The 22,332-nt window shown below is 37.1% G+C and overlaps 1 protein-coding gene across 5 annotated transcripts in view; it reads right to left on the reverse strand.

Moving 5' to 3' along the window:
• The window catches only part of LOC109463944 (beta-arrestin-1-like), a 94,949-nt gene that overhangs the window by 21,355 nt on the left and 51,262 nt on the right, over positions 1–22,332 (reverse strand). For 4 of the 5 annotated variants that reach the window (XM_019760848.1, XM_019760849.1, XM_019760850.1 and 1 more), the window contains exon 3: positions 17,614–17,644. In XM_019760848.1, the coding sequence (XP_019616407.1) occupies positions 17,614–17,644 (31 nt within the window). Of the gene's footprint in view, positions 1–17,613; positions 17,645–17,769; positions 17,924–22,332 lie in introns of those variants that run through there. The other variant, XM_019760851.1, reaches the window with a different exon arrangement.

A 22,332-nucleotide genomic window follows, 5' to 3' on the forward strand; every position in this document is an offset into this window, starting at 1 on the left:
TTTGTATCCCTTAGAGTACCCCCTAGTCTTCATTGGTTTGTCCCTTTCCATCCCTCAGAGTACCCCCTATAGTCTTCATTGGTTTGTCCCTTTCCATCCCTCAGAGTACCCCCTATAGTCCTCATTGGTTTGTCCCTTTGCATCCCTCAGAGTTCGACAACCTTCTAAGCCTATCTTTATCCTGCAGACCTTTCGTCTCATTTCATTCCTTTCATGTATTAACTATGATAAAGGCAGGGAAAGTCTAAAAGCATCGCTTGATAGAGCACTGGAGATAGAAGGCTTCCGCGTGTGTGTGCCTTATAACTAGTTTGATAAAAGTACAAAGGTTTAACATAAAACAAAAAAAGATATAAGGCTTTGCATATCATGTAAATTTAGACTGGCTCTTTGAAAATCTTAGTGACAACAAGAAATAGGTCAATACATGCACCGGTGGTGTTAGGAGCAAATGCCACATATTATTTGTCCTATATTACAAGTCTCAGCATCTACTATTCATTATTGTCATAATCAATTGATGAATATAGGGTGGTAATAATCATATGGAGAAATTGTGTGGTTAAGGCCACACCAATTTGATTTGTTGGTTCTTGGATTTTTTCAGATAAAATATGAAGCGACACGGTGAAAAAAACAACAGGCACTCTGTGATAGGACTCATATAGGAGCCTTGAAGTCAACATACCAGGCTGGTTTGTAATTCAAACAATGGATTTCAAACTTTTAATCAAACCACTGCATTGATAGATGGAAAAAAAAACTCTGTAACAACTCTGAAGAGAAGGAACCTTCTTCAACAGTTGAAGCCAAAATTTGAGCATTTTAGAGTTGATTCAGAGCCTGACATGTTTTTGCTACAAATTGGGAAAAAAAAGAAGCAAGCAAATACGAGAACCAACAAATTACAAGTACATGTAAATTGGTGTGGCCCAATGTTAGATATGTAAGCTGTGATCTCAGGTATCTTGCAGCCAACATTTTGTTGTCTTTCAACAGTTACAGCAGCTTTTTGTTTTATGGAAGAGCTACATGCAGAGGGTGTTAAAAATAACGATGTTTCAGTGGAAAGCCAGGGTAGCCATAACTTCAGCACCAAGGACAGTCCCCCCTACTCTCTCTCTCTCTCTTTGAATCTTCCAAATCAGTTTCTGTATCTGAATCAGTTAAAAACTATAACTTCAATCCTGTACAATACACCAGCTTTATCAGCTGTGCTGAAACAATCCTTGTAAGACCACACTAAGTAATCTTTATGGATGACGTCCTCTGGAGATTATACATGTAAATCTAATGAGAAAGTGTGAAAAAACTACATGAAGGGCAAAAAAAAAGATGTCTAGATTTGAAATATACTAAGGGACGACAAATGTTAGGACACAAATTGAATGAGAGAGCACAGGGTAACAACCAACAAGTTTTTTCTTCCTTACGAAAACAGCAATAAATCAGTGGATCAGCAGTTGCCGTCCTGTTTCTTGTGCTCATATTTCGTATTACGGGTTTAATGTTAATCTTACGATTTGCGGCACTCTCGTGACTCTTTGGTCTTAGTGACAGGAAGCAGCACTTCCTGTTTTTTTCTGTGTTTCTTTTCTGTTTTCCGGCCAAAATCAATGCGCGCACGGACGTTATTCATAAAAATTACTTGGTGTGGCCTAACCACATATTCAGCACTAAGGACAGCATCATATGTACTTTCCAAACCATATTTCAACATCTTGCTTTGAAAGTTTGACCTAGTTACAATATCACTTGGCCTCATCTACAACTGTTTTCAGGGACTTAGGCCACACCAATTTAATTTCTTGATTAACAGACTTTTTGTAGAAAAATTATGGAACGGGCGGGCGAAAAAAATAAAAACAGGCCTAGGCATCCTATTATGGCTCAAAATGGTACGCTAGGAGCCATAAAGTCAACACAACAGGCTGGTTGAAAATTCAAACAATGAATTTCGAAATTTTAATGATACCACTGCATTGAAAGATGGAATAACTGTAACAACTAGGAAGAAAAGAACTGTTTTTAACTGTTCAGGGAAAAATATGAGCATTTTGCAGTTGATTCTGAATTTTTTTTTTTTTTGCAAATCAGAAAAAAATGAAGTGGGCGAATCCGTTAACCAAGAAATTAAATTGGTGTGGCCTAAACTGCAACTGTTTTTAGGGGCTTATGAAGGCAGATTACAGACAACAAATTCATACTCCAACAAGTTATCTTGTACACAAGGAAAAACACCAAAAATCAAGGTCAACTACAGTGACGTAGGAACCCCCCACGAAGCCCATTTTTGGCCTTGACAATGGCCATCCCCAAGACAACCTGCCTGCCAAAAATCGTGAACCTCGGACCTTGCCTTCAAGAGTTATCGTGCATAATCTGCCAAACAGTGCAAAAGCGATTTCATAGCCTTCTCACGAAGGCATAGCCTTCAGTCGAAGGCAATTAGCAACCATCTTTCCACACAGTAATTGGTGCTCTTGATATTTCTTGAGGATTCAGCCTATTCAAGGCCTGATTGATGTTGTCTCGTTAAGCATCTAAAATTATATATCAATGTCATGAACAAAATGATTGAGACATTGCAAGAGCTATTATAACAAATTTCAGTCACAATCCTTAAGCTTACAAGATGGGTTGGTGATGGGTTTGCTTAAGCTTGTATTGCAAAAAAAAAAAAACACAGTAGAAAAGATAAGAACAAACTAGAGAAGTAACATTTGCAAAGCAAATGCATAATGTTTACCTTCGGACATGGTCTGCCCTGTTAATTTTTACTCAAACATATTCACATACATGTACTAGTATATGGTGACAGGAGTAGAGCAGACAATGAAATGGCAACATTATGTAAACCAACACCAGTCACCATGGTGACAGACGTCAACAAGTCATGTCATTGGCCAGGTCAGAGGTTAGTGTTTGGAGAAGAGGAAATTGAGTAAAAACAATAATATGTTTTCCTTCGGTAAACATAAAAAAGTTACAATAGTCATTTCAATGCATGTCTAACCAAGCTGGTTACAAATTTGGAATATTTTCAAGGGTTGCTCAATGCAGGATATCATATTAAAAACGTAAAAAAAAACTTCTACTTGCTTGCTACTTTAGAGGCATCTATGTACCTTTGGCGGAGAAATTATACTTCTTTCGAGCAAATACCAGTTATTTTTGTTTTATTGATCTGTCAAGAGTCAAGGTAGAGTTGAGTTTAAACCGAAATGCAGCAAAGATAAACAAATAAATTTATGTAACACAGTGGTCGAAATACTTTTTTCAATGTTCTACAATATTGCAGAATGCCACAATATTGTTCTGCAATTTGAAAGTACTTTCTGCAAATATACACTTTTAAGCCCTTTCACAACATTTCACATGCAATTTGAAAAATACATGTGCAAGCATAGCTAGCACATCATTAAGTCAGTAGTAAGAACAAAAGCTTCTAAAAAATATGCACAATTGAACCCCTATCCTGATTTTTTCAGTCTGCAAAATTGTGGATTGTTTAATTTTTCTTCTGCAACATTGAGAATTTCTCTGCAAAATGCAGACTGCAGATGGGTATTTCTAACACTAAGGCCACACCAATTTAATTTCTTGGTTAACAGATTTTTCTAGAAAAATAATGGAGCGGGCGGGCGAAAAAAAATAAAAACAGGCCTACAGGCCTAGGCATCCTATTATGGCTGAAAATGGTACGATAGGAGCCATGAAGTCAACACACCAGGCTGGTTCAAAATTTAAACAATGAATTTTGAACTTTTAATGATACCATTGCATTGAAAGATGGAATAACTGTAACAACTAGGAAGAAACTGTTCAGGGCAAAATATGAGCATTTTGCAGTTGATTCTGAATTTTTATTTTTATCTGCAAATCAGGAAAAATGAAGCGGGCGAATCCGTTAACCAAGAAATTAAATTGGTGTGGCCTAACAAGGATCCATTTCCAAGGGGAAAAATCTGGAAACAGACTACGCAATGGAAAAGTTTGCGTCATTAGACTAATGGAGTCCCATTACCGAAACACTGTCCTTCCGAATGGCACTTTCGTTACAATTATCACTCCAGAAGTCCGGCGATCATTACAATTAGACTCACGTGGAGAAAACATTGGTGGAACGGCGGGCCCCTGAAATCTAATGGCACCGCAAATGGCTCATCATCGGGATACATATTGGACCGAAAATGGCTCGTCATTTGCGTACGCATTCGCAGCCTTACAGAGTATAGGTTCTGAGGTTGTACAGTAATTAAATGTACAGTGCTGAGTGCAAGTTGCGGAAATGAGCATGGTCGTAATTACATAAGTGGAACGCTATGCACATATCTAGCAGCTTGATGACTTGAATGACAAAAACCTTTACATCATGTTCAAGGGGAATTGTGTTCATCCCACAGTGCTAGAAATACTTTTTTCAGTGTTGTGAAATATTGCAGAATGTCAAAATTTTGTCCTTAACTTCAAAAATACTTTCTGCAAATGCACACTTAAAAGTCCAGATCTAACCCCATGGCATATACAAAATTGCATGTTTGCAAACATTTTACATGCAATTTGAAAAATACATGCAACATTACTTGTACATTATAGAGTCAGTAGTAAACACAAAAGCTCTTGAACACCATTGAACCCCTAGCCAGATTTTTCAGTCTGCAAAATTGCAGGTTGCTTAATTTTTCTTCTGCAATATCGAAAATGTCTCTGCAGAATGCATATGGGTATTTCTAACACTGATCCAAACACACAAAAAAATTAGATGTAAGGCCACACCAATTTAATTTCTTGGTTAACGGATTTTTCTAGAAAAATAATGGAGCGGTCGGGCGAAAAAAAAAATAAAAACAGGTCTAGGCATCCTATTGTGGCCCAAAATGGTACAATAGGAGCCATGAAGTCAACACACCAGACTGGTTCAAAATTTAAACAATGAATTTTGAACTTTTATTGATACCACTGCATTGAAATATGGAATGACTGTAACAAGTAATAAGAAAAGGACTGTTTTCAACTGTTCTGGGCAAAATATGAGCATTTTGCAGTTGATTCTGAATTTTTATTTTTATTTGCAAATCAGAAAAAAATGAAGCGGCGAATCCGTTAACCAAGAAATTAAATTGTTGTGGCCTAAGAAGAAACTATGACAAAAAGGCTTTTGTGACAGTTTTAACATCAAGAATAACTTGAAAGACTCTTCAAAACGAGGAATCTGTAGGCCTTCTACATCATCATCATCATCATCATCATCATCATCATCATCATTGTGACAGGCTGTCTGCTTGAACTGATAACTACTGGTCTACTCTGTCTCTGTCTTTCGAACTAAACCACCCGTCACACAGCTAAACAAGGGCATAAGATACAAGCAATGGAACCTGAACAAGACGGAATATATAATACGTTATGCAACATGTTAAATACTAGTATATGAATTACTGAATGACAGTCCTTTATTGTACATTTATGCTCCTACAAGCATAAATGTACAATACAAGCAGGTCATGGCCATAAAGCAGTAACTGTTATATTTACAAGAACAGTGATACAAGTCTGTTATCTTATTACATCAACAAGGGTAAAGGCATCCAGTGCAGTTTTTAGAGCTTGGAAACCAGATTTTTCCTGTCAATATTCTTAGTTACTTTCTTACATACTAAGTTGAAACAATACTGTCCCAATGTATATCGACATCCAAGGAGCAAAAATGCCCCAAATTCTGGCAAAAACCAGTTACTGGAAATCAAAGACAAGGATTGATATTTAGGGTACCACACAGATAATGAAGGACTCATCTCGGGGCTTGTTTCTGCAGTTTAAATGCTTATTAAATGTATGAGATACTGATTCAAATGTGGGACACTATGTGTCAATATCATACAGATTTGCCTTTTTCAGAATATTTCCAGTTTTGCTGCCCTGAAATTGCATTGAATGTCTTTAATGTATACTAGTATGTACAGGTGAAATATGTAGCCTCCTTATTCTTTTCTTTCTGTTCCCTGACATTAGTATTCCATCTGCCTCCCCTCTGAAATGGTGTTGACATGCATGTGGTTGATATCAGGCTTTTGAGAGCCATAAATGTAATTACACCTCTCTTCCCATCTTGTAGTATTACTTGGAGGGTTTGGGACAGCTTTCTGGATAATTCATGAGTAGTGCTGTACGTGTACCTAAACCCACATTCAGGTCCAGGTCTGGATTCAAGCCCAGAGGTTAAATAGGTTCAGTTCGGACCTAAACCCATGGGTTCTAGTATATTCTCAGCAAGGACACGTCTTGCCACTTCCACCGAAGCAAATCACCCTTTCTTCCCCCATTCACCACCTCTTAGGAGGAAGTTCCACGCTGAAAGCTTCTTTCTAAGAACAACATCACTTTGGAATAAGCTACCTCGTGATTGCTTTCCTTATGAGTATAACCTTAAACTCTTCAAGTCTAAGGTCAACAAACATCTGTCCTCACTGGCTGTACAGTAACCCAAAACATTTTAAGTGGCTCCCATGAGCCTTCTTTTGAAGTGACCCATGAAGTAAATAAAAAAATAAATACATGATTTTACAAAATACAGAAGGGATTTCTCAGTTAATATTTTCCAATGGGAAATGGGGCATCTTTACTGTAAAATTTTGTAGCGAGCACTGCACTACCAGGGTTTAGAAGCAAGATATGTTGTTTGCAGGGCACTTCTGGGCAAAACTGTGGCCACATAATTTACGGAGGCAGACAATTGATGATGCCCGATAGCAATGTTTTCTTCATTTTGCAGCACAATTTTTTTGAGATTTCAGGTGGTTTTGAACAAAAAGGGGAATGTGACATTATATTTTTTTTTGTAAGTCCGGAACTAGTTACAGACGTTCAGGTTTTTTGAACTGGAAACCTAAACATTTTTACAAGTCCAGAACTAGTTCCAGCGAACCGGTACACAGCACTATTCATGAAGGACTGGAGTTGGAATACATTTAAGATGTTTTTTCACATGTGTAGGTGATATTTAGTAGGGTGCTTTCTTGAAATAACATTGGGAATGTTTAAAGGAATATGGTTGTGTGTGTACTGTACATGTATGTGTAACTATGAGTTTATGTAAGTTATAATAGTATAAAAAATAAAATGTCTTACTGCAAACTAAGATGCTTTAACAAATTAGACTTCGAATCTTAATCTTTTGCTGCCAAGTACATCAAGTATGTACATCCTTCCAAAGAAATAATTCAAGATGCTGTTGACGTGACATTAAGAGCAATTTTAAAGTGCTTAGGAAGCTTGTAGTGTCACGACCTTGAAGTATTATTAGGCTGAGAGTGCACTTAGAGCAGTTTAGCAAGCACGGACACATAAAACAAACTATGTTTCATCCCTGTGACATTTCTGTTAAAAGCCATGGCCTGGCTCTTAAAAATAAGTTATAACACACACTCAGAGCAGCTTGTTTCACGAAATGGCGGAGTAAAGATGGATTTTATATTGTTATATCAATCATGAATGTTGTGACCTCTATGCAGGGAGATGTATGACTTTGGAAAAATTCGCCTGTATAAAGCGTTTAAGGCTTTAAAACAAATAGGTTTGGGACGAAATTAACTGTCCCACCATACATTGTACACATATACAATGTTCGGATTTTTTTCAGTGGAGTATTCTGCAGTCAACTATAGGCCCTTAAGGAAAAAAATGTTGTGTTTCCTGTTTCAGTCCTGAAAAAAATTAGGTACAGGTAGGTAAGGATTATCTTTTTTTTCAGTGATCCAACTTATACAATACTGCTTAACATTTAGTAAAACTTGAGGACCCTTTTCAATGTCAATGTTACAAAACAAATTGTACAACGTTTTATCACTGAGGTGTCAGATCATGGAGTTAGAATAGGTCAACCAGCTTAAAAAATGTATGTCCCTTGCAGGGTTCCACTCAAAAAAGGCTAGTGTCAGCAGTTTTTTCTAGGGTTGGTCTGGAAACAGGAAACACAGTGTTTTTTTTTTCCTAGGCCTTACGTAAACTGATTTCAATAACGTAATAGAAAGGTAATACAGTCAAGTACGCACATGCTAACAGCTCCACTTATTTGCACTAGACTGTACACGACTTTCCTCTTCAAAAACATGCAAGGACACTTGAGAGCTACTGTACTCAATGGATCACGTCTTTAACTTTCCAAACACGTAAAGATGCTTAAGGTTGACGCAGTTTTGTTTAGTTCTGAAAGCTCTGTGATATGACTGAAACATCACCTGCTTTCCTCACAATCATAACATATACAATGCAAGATGAGCCAAAAGTTGGTGCCACTAAACCCTAACTTGCAACAACATCAACTCCAACGTCCGGATTCTGTATTCGAATTTTCGAAAGGGGCACACGCGGTTAGGGCGAAACGCGTTCGAATCGTTTTATGATATAAATATACATATACACCTTGTATGTATTATAACATATACAGATTCTGTACATGTTATATATACATACATGGATTTAATATTCATATCATGTTGTGTAACGGCAGTTCCCATAATCAGATAACTGCTAAGCTGATAGAAAAAAGACTACATCTGACAAAAACCTTATCAAATACGACCAGACCTTCTCAACAGTGTCCTGGCTGGATAGGATTATCTTTCAATATACTTGAAATTGAATTTCTAAGCCGTATTTTTAGTGGAAGATTTGTAGGTATCCACAAAAACATCTTTAGATAAAATGCTCCACAAATCCTATTCAGAATATCTATTCTTGTTGCCTGTCCAGTTATACAGGATTCCTATTTATCAGATGAAAAAAAATGTTGTGGCACACGAAAAACGAAGTGTGAACACAAAGCAGAGAGTGCAGAATTGCAGTAGCCTAGGCCTAGCAAAAAAAAAGTGTTTCCTGTTTCAGTCCTGAAAAAATTAGGGTCGGTAAGTAGAGATTTTTTTTTTTTACACTGGCAATCTCTAGTGATTCAACTTATACATTACAGTTCAACAAAGTAAAACTTAACATCTGTGTCCATAATATCACCAGGGTCCATAATAACGCCACCTTGAGAAATAGTGTGCTTAAAGATATTTTTACTGCAACATACCCTAGGTAATGTACATTTGGTGTGTGAAGGAGTGCATACCAAAAGTATGTTGCAGTAAAAATATCTTTAAGCACAGTTTCTCAAGGTGGCGATATTATGGACCTTGGTGATATTATGGACACAGATGTTACATTGAGCACACTTCTATTTTCATTCATGTCAACGTTTGAAAACCGATTACACATTTCATCACTCAGATGTCAGATCATGGAGCTAGAAAAGGTCGATCAGCTCAAAAATTTATGTCCCCTGGAGGCTAGGGTCGGCAGTTTTTTCTAGGGTCGGTCGGGAAACAGGAAACACAACATTTTTTTCCATAGGCCCTAGCCTTTGGCAGGAGGTAGTGCTGCTGCTCTTGCAAAAATAGAGTTCGATCCCTCTGTAATTGGCAGTGCTAGATTGGAGTGGAAATCAGCACCTTTCCATATGAACTACTTAGCCACAAAAACTTGATTTCATGTCTGACAGCCCCTGCAAGTTAAGTTTAAATCTAATTTACTAACTTAAAGGGTGCACAGAATAACACCCTACTTTTAGCGATGATGTTATGACATTTCTGTTCAATTTTCTAATATCTCTTTGAATTGGATGTCATATACAATGTAATCTCTCATTTCCTGGTACTAGTAGTTTTCAAATTCATAGAAACCACTTATGTACATGTACATGTATTTTGTAGGAAGCAACGAAGAAAATTTTCTTGTATTTTGGTTGGAAAAAGGCTACATGATGAAGAATTTTGTGTGAAGAATTCTGTATGAAGAATTTTATGTCATTTAATATTTTCAAATTCATAGGAACCACTTATGTACATGTACATGTATTTTGTAGGGAGCAACGAAGAAAATTTTCTTGTATTTTGGTTGGAAAAAGGCTACATGATGAAGAAGTTTGTGTGAAGAATTCTGTATAAAGAATTTGATGTCATTTAATATTTACAAAATAATATACTCTCTCATTTCCTGGTTAGTTTCCAAAGGCATGAAAACCATAATGTATTTCAAAGGAAGAAAAGAAGAAAATTGTCTTGTGTTTTGGTTGGAAAAAGGCTACATGATAAAGAATTCTGAATTGAATTTTTCTTACTCAGTTGTAGAACAAGTGTCCTCGCAAAGGAAGGAAAGAAGAAAATTGTCTTCTGTTTTGGTTGGTAAAAGGCTATACATGATAAAGAATTCTAAATTAAATTTTGCTTACTCAGTTGTAGAACAAGTCTCCTTGCAAAGGAAGAAAAGAAGAAAATTGTCTTGTGTTTTGGTTGGAAAAAGGCTACATGATAAAGAATTCTGAACTGAATTTTGCTTATTCAGTTGTAGAACAAGTCTTCTTGCAAAGGTAGAAATTAAAGAAGAAAATTGTCTTCAGTTTTGGTTGGAAAAAGGCTACACATGATAAAGAATTCTGAATTGAATTTTGCTTACTCAGTTGTAGAACAAGTCTCCTTCCAAAGAAAGAAAAGAAGAAAATTGTCTTGTGTTTTGGTTGGAAATTAAAAAGGCTACACAATAAAGAATTCTGAATTGAATTTTGCTTACTCAGTTGTAGAACAAGTCTTCTTGCAAAGGAAGAAAAGAATAAAATTGTCTTGTGTTTTGGTTGGAAAAAGGCTACATGATAAAGAATTCTGAATTGAATTTTGCTTCCTCAGTTGTAGAAAAAGTCTCCTTGCAAAGGAAGAAAAGAAGAAAATTGTCTTCTGTTTTGGTTGGAAAAAGGCTACATGATAAAGAATTCTGAATTGAATTTTGCTTAAACTCAGTTGTAGAACAAGTCTCCTTGCAAAGGAAGAAAAGAAGAAAATTGTCTTCTGTTTTGGTTGGAAAAAGGCTACGATGATAAAGAATTCTGAATTGAATTTTTCTCACTCAGTTGTAGAACATGTACAAGTCTCCTTCCAAAGGAAGAAAAGAAGAAAATTGTATTCCGTTTTGGTTGGAAAAAGGCTACACGATGAAGAATTCTGAACTGAATTTTGCTCACTCAGTTGTAGAACAAGTCTTGTTCCATAGAAACCAGGTGTACTAGTGTTGAAACATCGGTCGTCTATTGATCATGCTTCTCTCTCTAAAGTGTGCAATTACGCTTCCCTGCACATATGTGCTGGCAAAACATTTCAACTCATCCAAAGCGTGCTCCAATTTCAGCTGGGTTTTGAAATTCTAATGGCGAGTCGCCTTTGAACTCCCACACGCGGCGAGGAGCAATTTCGATATGACGCTCCCCCGGTCCGTACCTTCCGTTGTTACACAGAAACGTACAGCGATTGATTTTCCCAGCCTTTCAGGCATTTCATTGAACCGTGTTCCGAATCGGTAGGGCACCGCCATGGGCAGCATACTAAGCCTGAGGGTTGTTTCAGAAACAAAATAAAAAGCTTGAGGAAAAGCTGTGCTGAAACAATCCTTGTAACCACATATTCAGCACTAAGGACAGAGTCATAAGGCCTTGGAAAAAATGTATTTCCTGTATCAGTCCTGAAAAAATTAGGGTCAGTAGGTAGGGATTATCTTTTTTTCTTTCTTTTTTTTATTAGACTTTGGTGACATCTAGTGATCTAGGTCTTAAACAATACAGTTTAAGTAAAACTTGCATTAAGCACACTTCTACTTTCACTGTCAACGTTGGAAACCAATTGTACAACATTTTATCACACAGGTATCAGATCCTTAAGCTAGAAGTGGTCCATCAGGTAGAAAAATTTATGTCCCTTGCAGGTGTCCACACAGAAAAAAAGGCTAGGGTCGGCAGGTTTTTCTAGGGTTGGTCAGGAGACAGGAAACACAACATTTTTTTCTTGACCTGAGCGCAGTGTCACATAACATGTAACTCTTCCTGAAACCGTGCCTGTTAACTAAAAACTCTGACAGACTGAAATACAAAGACGCTTGCTACTTCCAATTTTGTATTTCGTTTGAGTAACTTTTATCCCACCTAGAGAGAACTTGGTATATAATCTTAGGAAGAACACGTACAGCAATCAGTTTAAGCTCCCATTAAGCCGATCGGACAGACACAAAAACTCATTCATTGTGAGAGCCGTAAAAGACTTGTGAATGTGTATTGGATATATATATATTGTATCTTAAAATGAAATTGTTACTATTTTAACATACGTGTTCTTAATGATGATGATTTTTAATGATGATGATGTTTTTAATTTACGTATTGTGAAAATGTCAATCATTGCAATTCAGACGTGCCTGAAGCATTTCGACACGTCTGCCATGTTGATATTTAATAAAGATTTGATTTGATTACCCACAACGAAATTTAACCTCCTGGAAAGACTTAGCAACTTCAAACATGCACATCAATATCTTGCTAGAATGCACTGGCACAATTTCAGCTAGTAGCCTAAATACATTTATAATGTGCACTCAGAAGCCCAGGTTTTTATAGATGATACGTGTACATCTTCTAATGAAACAAATTAGGAATTAACATGCATGCAGGCAGAACCACTCAGTGTAAATTGTCCTCTTAGGAGTATTCTTCTCCTAGAAAATAATTATGGTGCAGGGCAATCTGTTCTAAAAATATCTGATTCATCAGATTGAAGATTGGCACAATTTCATTTGTTGTTTCGTCCTGTGTCCCAAGGCTGGTGTCTCAAGATTAAGGATGATCTAAAAATAGATTCCTTATTAGACCACATTGATTTTGATTTGTTGGTTCTTGGATTTTTTCAGAAAAAATATATGAAGCGGCAGGGTGAAAAAAATAAAAACAGGCAGAGGCATCCTATTATAGCCTGAAATGCTATAGGAGCCATGATGTCAACATACCAGGCTGGTTAGTACATTCAAACAATGAATTTCATACTTTTAATCAAACCGTGTATTGATAGATTGAAAAACTGTTACAATTCTGAAGAGAAGGGACTTCCTTCAACTGCTGGGGCAGAAATATGAGCATTTTGGACTTGATTTAGAGCCTGAATTTTTTTTTGCAAATCAGAAAAAAAAGAAACTGGCAAATACGAGTACCAACAAATTACTAGTAAATTGGTGTGGCCCAATGTTAGATATGACAGCTGTGATGTCAGGTACCTTTCAGCCCTACATTTTGTTGTCTTTCAACTGCTTTCTGTTTTATGGAAGAGTTGCATGCAGAGGATGTTAAAAATAACGGTTTCAGTGGAAAGCCAGAGTAGCCATGACTTCAGCACCAAGGACAGTCCCCCCACTCTCTCTCGCATTTTGGACTTGATTCAGAGCTTGACGTTTTTTTTTTTTTGCAATTCAGAAAAAAAAATGAAGTGGGCTTAGGCTCAATGTAAAATTTACAATCTTTGTTTACTCTCTTGTGTGTGGGTTAGACATACATAAGAATATATCAAAAATCTACCTGTACATTAGCATAATGATGATCTATGTCTGTCTAATTTGCATGTTCGTGAGTGGATTTAAGTTACACCTGCGTGATATTTACTGATCTTAGCCAGTTTGATATATTAATCACGCTCATAGAAATTAGGAGGGAGGCAGACAGATGTGAATAATTATAATCATCATCATGTTCACAGAAATTACAAGGGAAGCAGACAGATGTTTAACAATTATGAATCATTTGTTGACAAATTCATATCATTTATAACTGCAAGACAGCCAAAACACCTCTCACATTATTCACAATACTACCAAAAAATAAAGTACATGCCACACCAATTTAATTTAATTTAATTTGTTTTTTCTCTGATTCGTCCTGTCCATTTTTTTCAAAACAAAAAAAAATTTGCAAAACAAAAAAAAATTTAGATTCTGAACCAACTGCTCAATGAAAGTCTGACATATTTTGGCCCCAAGTCCTTCTCTTCCTAGTTGTTTAAGTTCTTATATATAAAAATGCAACTTCGTTTCATTAAAAGTTCAAAATCTATTGTTTCGATTATAAAAACCAGCCTGGTATGTTGACTTCATAGCTCATATCGTAACATTTCCAGCCTTCATGGGTTGCCTAGGCATGTTTTTTTTTCATTTCGCCGTGTCGTTTCATATTTTTTCTAAAAAAATCTGAGAAACAACATAGGAACATAGCAAAATTAATGCTGGTCTAGCCTTCCTACACTATAATTTTGTACAAGTCATGATGTACATGTCAGAAAAGATAGGAGATTATAATTTCCTCCTCTAGGTAGATCTCCCTGCAGGATACACCCTGGAGGTAATCCACCTTTTACCCCTGATCCTCCCACGCAGACACGCAACACAAGACCTCACCTAGCCTGTCAATGCCTTCGTTATGCCCTAAAAAGGTTTAGGCCACTGCAAGTAATTTTTATGTATGACAACAGCGCGTGCATTAATTTTTGCCTGATTTTTGAAAAAAAAAAAGAAGAAATTTTCTTGCCCTTGACAGTGAAAATGGGCAAAGATGTCTGTTGCCATGCCGGAACGTGGATGGCAGATAAATATATTATGAAGAGAGGAGACAAGAAATGGCTCTGTTTTGTTTCTTACTTTGATGCAGTGATATGTGATGCTGGCTGTGTATATGTGTATGTGATGTTCCCACTGAATCAAAACCATTTGTACAATGACTGAGTCAAAATTTTAAAATGTAGGACCTTGTTTTTTTTGGCCCGCCTTGTTTTTTTTTTGCCCGCTCGCATTAGATTTGGAGTTTGTGGAGGTTGTCATCCATAAAATTGACTTGCTGTGGCCTTGTGAAAAAAACTAAGCATAATAGATATGACAGATCCGGCGATGCCAGTTTAGATTTACATTCACAGCTTTCAGATTTGGTATGATAATGATCATGATAACATGACATAAAGATAGTAAGGCCAGTGAAGAAGTATTTAGTCATTTTTTATGTGCATTCTCAGCACACATTTCAAGCTCTTCAAGGGTACTTCCGCTGCCACTAAGCTTATCAACCATTAAAAAAACGAAACGTACAGCAACATGCAAATATAACTGCGAAGGAGATGAAATATACAGATCACTGCATTTCGTAAAAAGTAAGTCATTTTGTACTTGCATTCTCAGCATAAATTTCAAACACTTCAAGGGTACTTCCGCTGCCACTAAGCTTATATAGCAACCATTAAAAAATGTACAGCAACATGCAAATATAACTGCAAAGGAGATGAAATATACAGATCACTAGTTGTGCATTTCGTAAAAAGTAAGTCATTTTGTACATTCTCAGCACAAATTTTAGGCCCTTCAAGGGTACTTCCACTGCCACTAAGCTTATCAACCATCAGGAGTCGAAATTCATTTTTGGGAATAGGTGCACTGCTGCACCCAACCAAAAAAATTTGGTGCACAAAACATTTTTTGGGTGCACCATATAAAACAAAACAAAATTACACTGATCTTACTGCTCCTCTTCTGAGCTTGAATCTGAAATGGGAGCTAACTTCAAAATCTTAAACAAGTACATGTACTACAACAAAGGTTTTATTATTTTTCTGACACTTAGATGCCAAGAATATCCTGCATACTATTATACATTTGATATGACAATTAACAAAATACCAACAAAAATATTTGGGTGCAAAAAAATTGGGTGCACAGTTCCAATTTTGGGTAAAAAAAGGTGCACATGCACCCAGTATTTTGAGCCCTAACCATTTAAAAAAAAACGAATAGCAACATGCAAATATAACTGTCACAGTGGTAAAGGTGAAGGTGTGGAGATGAAATATAGTCAGATCACTGCGCAGTTCGTTTGTATTCATATTCTGACTCACTGCCCAAGGCCAAACATAGGGGGAGAGCAGGCGGTGAGATCGCAATCAGTAGAAATGGAAGCAAGTCATCCTCCCTGCATTCCCAAACGCTCCGGGCTAGCAATGCATATTTATCAACATTGGAAGGTCAAGCAACACATTTCCATCCGTATTACCTTAGAGCTAACTTTCGTGATGTCAAAGGGTTCTGCCTGCCGCTTTTCAAGCACCAGGTGTCACTTACATTAGGTCACGCTATTTCTATACTAAATTGATAGGCGGCAGTGGCTTCTAAAGCCAGGGGGCAGGAAATGCAAACATTGAGTATATAGAGCAAAATACTGGTCGGATTTTCATGTCACTTCACTCCAGAGATGGAAAAAAAGTACCAGGTATCTTTTGCATTATATTAGGTCACGCTACCTCTATACTAAATTGATAGGCGGCAGTGGCTTCTTAACGCCAGGGGGCAAGAAATGCAAACATTGAGTATATAGAGCGAAGTACTGGTCAGATTTTTATGTCACTTCAATCCAAAGATGAAAAACATTGTGAGCAGAACAGTTACATTATTTTGAAGATTTACATGTAGGTTTTAGACACATTCATGATCATAACACTGAGAGCTTCATAGATATAAATCAACAAAAACATTAGCTGATACTACACCTTGCCAATTTCTGTTTGTCCCAAAAACAAACTGAAGCAATATTCTAGATGCTACTACTTTCATTGTACATGTATGTTGAATTGTCAGCAGCATAGCAACATGTAAAATTCTGTAATACTTTCCCATACAATCCTACCTTGCCTCATCTCATACTGCATCATTTCCACTAAAGCAGTGACTGCTAAAATATATTAAATATTTTCATTCCATGCTAAAACATCTGCCCATTTTTTTTGCTTGCAAATTCTACTTTATTGTAGATAGAGAGACATGTAAAATTCTGTAATACTTTCCAATACACCCAAATTATGTAATGTCTTGCCTGTCACAATTTCATACTTCATCATTTCCACTGAAGCAGCACTGCTAAAATATATTTCCTTCCATGCTAACATCTGCCCTTTGTTTTGTTTGCATTCTCGATTGTAGATAGAGAGACATGTAAAATTCTGTAATACTTTCCAATGCACCAAAATTATGTAATGTCTTGCCTGTCACAATTTCATACTTCATCATTTCCTCTGAAGCAGCACTGCTATAATATATTTCCTTCCATGCTAACATCTGCCCATTTTTTGGTTTCCGTCCTATACTTTAGACAAATTGTAAAATTCTGTTACAGTAATACTTTCCAATACACCAAAATTATGTAACTTGCCTGTCACAATCTCATACTGCATCATTTCCACTGAAGCAGCACTGCTAAAATATATCCTTCCATGCTAACATCTGCCCATTTTTTTTTGCATTCTATATTTACTGTAGATATTAGAGAGACATGTAAAATTCTGTAATACTTTCCAATACGCCAAAATTATGTAATACTTGCCTGTCACAATCTCATACTGCATCATTTCCACTGAAGCAGTGACTGCTAAAATATATTTCCTTCTGTGCTAACATCTACCCTTTTTTTTGTTTGCATTCCATATTTATTGTAGATAGAGAAACATGTAAAATTCTGTAATACCAAAGAGCAACTAAGCTCCTTGGTAATACTAATTTTCCAATACACCCAAATTATGTTATACTTCCTGTCACTATCTCATCATACTTCATCAATTGCATTGAAGCAGCACTGCTAAAATATATTTCCTTCCTTGCTAGCATCTGCCCATTCTTTTGTTTCCGTCCTTTACTTTATTGTAGATAGAAAAAAACATGTATCATAAGAAACAAGGAGAATCCTACCTTTCCATTTGGGCTGGATTTCTTGAAGACCCTGTAGAAACACAAAGAGGAAGACAACGATGATGAGTAATGGCTCAGAACTATCGCTTCGATCAGCGTCCGGGCGGCAACATCAATTTTTGAGAGAGCAGACCTAGGACTCGGAGAAGGACCTACGTGACGGAGAGGGAGTGTTGTAGCTGCGGCATGATCCCTGCGAGAGCTTGCGTCTTCTCTCCGGCGGTTACGAGGGCACACTGACGGTACTACCCACCCATCATCCTCAATATCATCCCTGATATCCACACTGCATTAGCATTTCTAAAGCGCCCATGAATAAAGCGCCCGGGTAAAGCAGGCTGATCCCCAACCTGCATGCCTAATGCTTTTACGTTATGTTGATGACGGCGAATCACGTGGAGAGTGGGGCTATTGACATATGCTCCGAGAGTGTGTAGGAGAATGGATTGGGTCATTAAAGAGTCTAATAGCGTAATTTGTAATTAACGGCCACCGGTGGCAACGAAGGGCACACTTTCGCCCCAGGTACGTCAGGTTAAATGCCGCAAATCTGTCACAAGGGAAAAGGCTAAGATTATGGGGGTGACTTAGTCTAAATGCAGTTCCTGTTTCAAAACGTATTACATATACAGCAATGTGTAAAGGAGTAATTCACAATTATAAAACAGTGTACAAAATACTTTTTTGAACCAGGTGGGCAACCTATGGCAAAAATTAGGTTGCTTATCAGAATTTTAGGTTGCCCCACCTATAAGTTATTACTTTCCTCAAATTAAGTTATGTTATGTATACATAAGCCTTTGACAATATTTCCAACAGCCTGTAGTAACTTAACTGATACTAGTAATAGCCATTAATACCTAAAATTAAAAAGCATCTGCCGGATACAGTGGTGCAAGCCAAGTGGACATGATTTTTTTTGGGGGGGGGGGCATTCTTAAAATTCTTAGGTAGCACACTGGGCTATCTAGGTTAAAAATTAAGTTGCCCCATTAAAATTTGGTTGCCCGGGGCAACTTGGCAACCAGGTATTTTGTACACTGAACTTCAAGGCTAAAAAGCAGATAAATGTTCCAACGTATATATTATATATCATATATGATAGCTTGATATTCATCACGTGGTTTATGAATCCCAAATGTGCAGCGTGATTCTTATTGTAAACGACAGCCTTAATTTAAGTTTCCTACACGACTGTGTGCTTGAATTACAAGTAACCGAAATGACAAACAAGCAGTGACATCTGCTGATGTGGTGAAATATGTATAATTACAAATTCTATTTCCAGCAAATTCCATTTTTGTTAGATGATATATTGTGTATACAAGGAGGCTGTGACAACATCAAAGCACTTAAAACTGTAAGATTATGTTCCTAGACGAAACTGACAGGAGGACTTAGTGTACAATTTCTTCTGCTTTTAAAAGGAGCGAAGATGAATTGTTACAGTAGTAGCCACTTTTTATTTGTCAATGAGTGTGTTCATTCCTGGTTAGTAATAATACCAGTATTTTAAAAATAGAAAGGCTGGCAATAAAATCTATTAGCAACAGTTAGGGTTGGGGTTTACCGACAGCTACAGCTATTAGCGACAGTTTTTTCTAGTTTAAAATCTTAAGTGTTATTTATCTGTTATGTTGGTGGTTTTGTTATGTGATATTATGGTTGTAGTCGCTGTCTGGGTGTTTGTGTAGTAAGACTTTACCCCTCATGTTGGAAACAGATAACAGATCATAGTCATTATGATTTATGTGCATTTCTATTTGTATGAATTTCTTTTATATGGGACATAGATGCCTGAAATAAAGCAGATAAAGCATAACAAATACACATGAACCTCCATGGAAACTGTACTTCCAGTAAGAAACATATAATTGGTCTCCAGGAGCACCCCAGGAAGAGGGGGACAGAATTCCCAGCAGGATGAGACAAAATGGCTGATAGTCCAGCGTGCAAAATACCTGGTTGCCCAGTTGCCCCGGGCATCCAAATTTTACTTGGGGCAACCTATTTTTGAACCTAGGTAGCCCAGTGTGCTACCTGAATTTTAAGAATGCCCCCCCCCCCACGAAATCATGCCCACTTGGCTTGCACCACTGTATCCGGCAGATGCTTTTTAATTTTAGGTATTAATGGCTATTACTAGTAGCAGTTAACTAAAGGCTGTTATAAATATTGTCAAAGGCTTATGTATGTAACATTACTTAATTTGAGGAAAATAGTAACTTATACCGTGGGGCAACCTAAAATTCTGATGAGAAACCTGGTTAAAAAAAGTATTTTGTACACTGATAGGCATTAGTAATTGCTATTCGTCACCCCTGCCACAGATCTTAGATCAGGCTAGCTTGCCCGGATGGCTGATTAGGAAACTCGGAGGTGGCTGCTTGGAATTCCTGGCCAACAGATATACCGGATACATGAGAACCTACTTCCGGAGACACACAGATAATGAATTTAACTCTGCGTATACACCAACATTACGGAAAATCCTGTCTAAGAGCTAAAATTCTTCAAGGGGGCAAATAATATACGTAATATCTGTACATTTTGTATCTGTATAGCTGGTATAATTACTGCCCTTCGGCATAACACACCAGCTTCTGTATCTGTATAGCTGGTATAATTACTGCCCTTCGGCATAACACACCAGCTTCTGTATCTGTATAGCTGGTATAACTGCCCTTCGGCGCAACACACCAGCTTCTGATCTGTATAGCCGGTATAACCGCCCTTTGGCGTAACACATGTACCCCAGCTTCTGTATCTGTATAGCTGGTATAACCACCCTTTGGCGTAACACACCAGCTTTGCAGGCACACGGCGCGGTGGCAGCTGGCTACATTACACCGAACATCTAACTCTAAACATTGTTTAAAGCTATCTGATGATAATGCCCCTACCGTACTTGGTCACAGCGAGTTCCATTCTCTATCTTTATCTGTATGTACTATAGAGTATTAGGCTTGCTCCCCAAGGCATCACCAAAAACAGGAAGTACATAAAAAGTCTGGAAGCCTGAAAAAACATTTTCCACTTAACTAATAATCTTAAGTTAAACTTTTACAAAACTGCAAGCAAACATACTGGTAGGTTGTCATATTGTAGGCAAGAAAATACACTTTGCTTAACTCTTCATAAGACCTGTTTAAAAGGTACTTACCGGTATATAAACCGTGCTAAAGGGTATATATAGATTTTAATCCTGTCGAAAAATGCTTGTGTACGTCAATGACCTATATGTACAGGAGTCAATGCCCACGATATGCAGATTTTTAAAAAAATTGTACATTGTACAATAGTTGTACAAAGATAAAAATGTGTTACTAAGGGCACTGAATCCTGGGTTATTGAGGTATATAATACAAGCATTTTGAATAGGATTTAGTACTTGTGGATCATCAGTACTACCAGTTTCAACTGCCTTGTTGACCTGTATCTGTATTAAATTTTGTATCTGTATAGCTGGTATAAAAATGTATTACTTCAGCATATTACTAACACACCAGCTTCGCAGGCACGTGAATTATTAAATCTCTAAATATACTCTTCAGCAAGGCTTGCATCAGGTTTTGCTTTCCTATATCAGTTTAATTATATTTTTTCTAAAGCCAATATACTTTACCAGGGTTGGACAAGTTTTCAAAAATCCACTTGCCCTATCGGTCAGGTACAATTGGTCATTTCCACTTGCCCGAAGCAACTTTTCATCAGCCCAAAATATACGTTATTTCTATGCATTTTTACTACCAATAAAATCTGATAGGTGGACACATGTATGGTTGCATAAGTTACATGATATACATGTACATGAAAGGCAGACAAATTGATTAATAGACGTTTACAAATATAGAAAAATGGTATCAGTGTGGAATTTGCAAGCTTATCACTGACATTTATTGTGCATCATGTAGATTTGGTGAAATTTTCGTACCAACCTATCTAACTTATAGTTCACCAAATGCTACCATCGCCTTCCATTTAATCTGGCATGATACCCAATTCCTACATGCGCCTTGATTGCAATTTTAGCACATGGTAATCGCAATCCCCATCTGCCACAGGTGATTGGAGTACTTGCCAAAAATAAAAATTGCCTCCATTTGTTAGGCATTAGGAGGACTGTCAGGAAATGTGACATGTGTGGTGACGAAGCCACGTGTACCTGTCATCAGCACAACAGTTATTAATCAGCACCAAGGGCAGGGACGTGTCAAAGGCTTCCTACCAATAACAACATGTACATTTTGTACTTAAAGGCATTAAATGCAACTTCAGAGCAGCAAAACTGGAAATATTCTGAATAAGGCAATCTTTGTGATATTGACACATACTGCTTCACATTAGCACATTTAGTCAGTATTTCATACATCGGACATTTTAGCACCAAGGGCAGGGACGTGTCAAAGGCTTCCTACCAATAACAACATCTACTTTAAAGGCATCCAATGTGATTTCAGAGCAGCAAAACTGGAAATATAATCTGAATAAGGCAATCTGTATGATATTTACACATACATTAGCACATTTCAATCAGTATTTCATACATTTAAAACTGAAGAAACAAGATGAGCCCTTCCAGTAACCATTTTCTGTCAGAATGTTGGGTATCTTTGCTGCATGAGGGTTTACATACAATGGGATAGTGTGGTTTTAACTCTGTATGACTTATACATGTACATTAAATGACTAGCATATTGACTTTGAAAAATTGGGTTT

This window comes from Branchiostoma belcheri, unplaced genomic scaffold (assembly GCF_001625305.1).
Source record: "Branchiostoma belcheri isolate BF01 breed outbred unplaced genomic scaffold, Haploidv18h27 scaffold13, whole genome shotgun sequence".
In the NCBI taxonomy this organism is placed as follows: domain Eukaryota; kingdom Metazoa; phylum Chordata; class Leptocardii; order Amphioxiformes; family Branchiostomatidae; genus Branchiostoma; species Branchiostoma belcheri.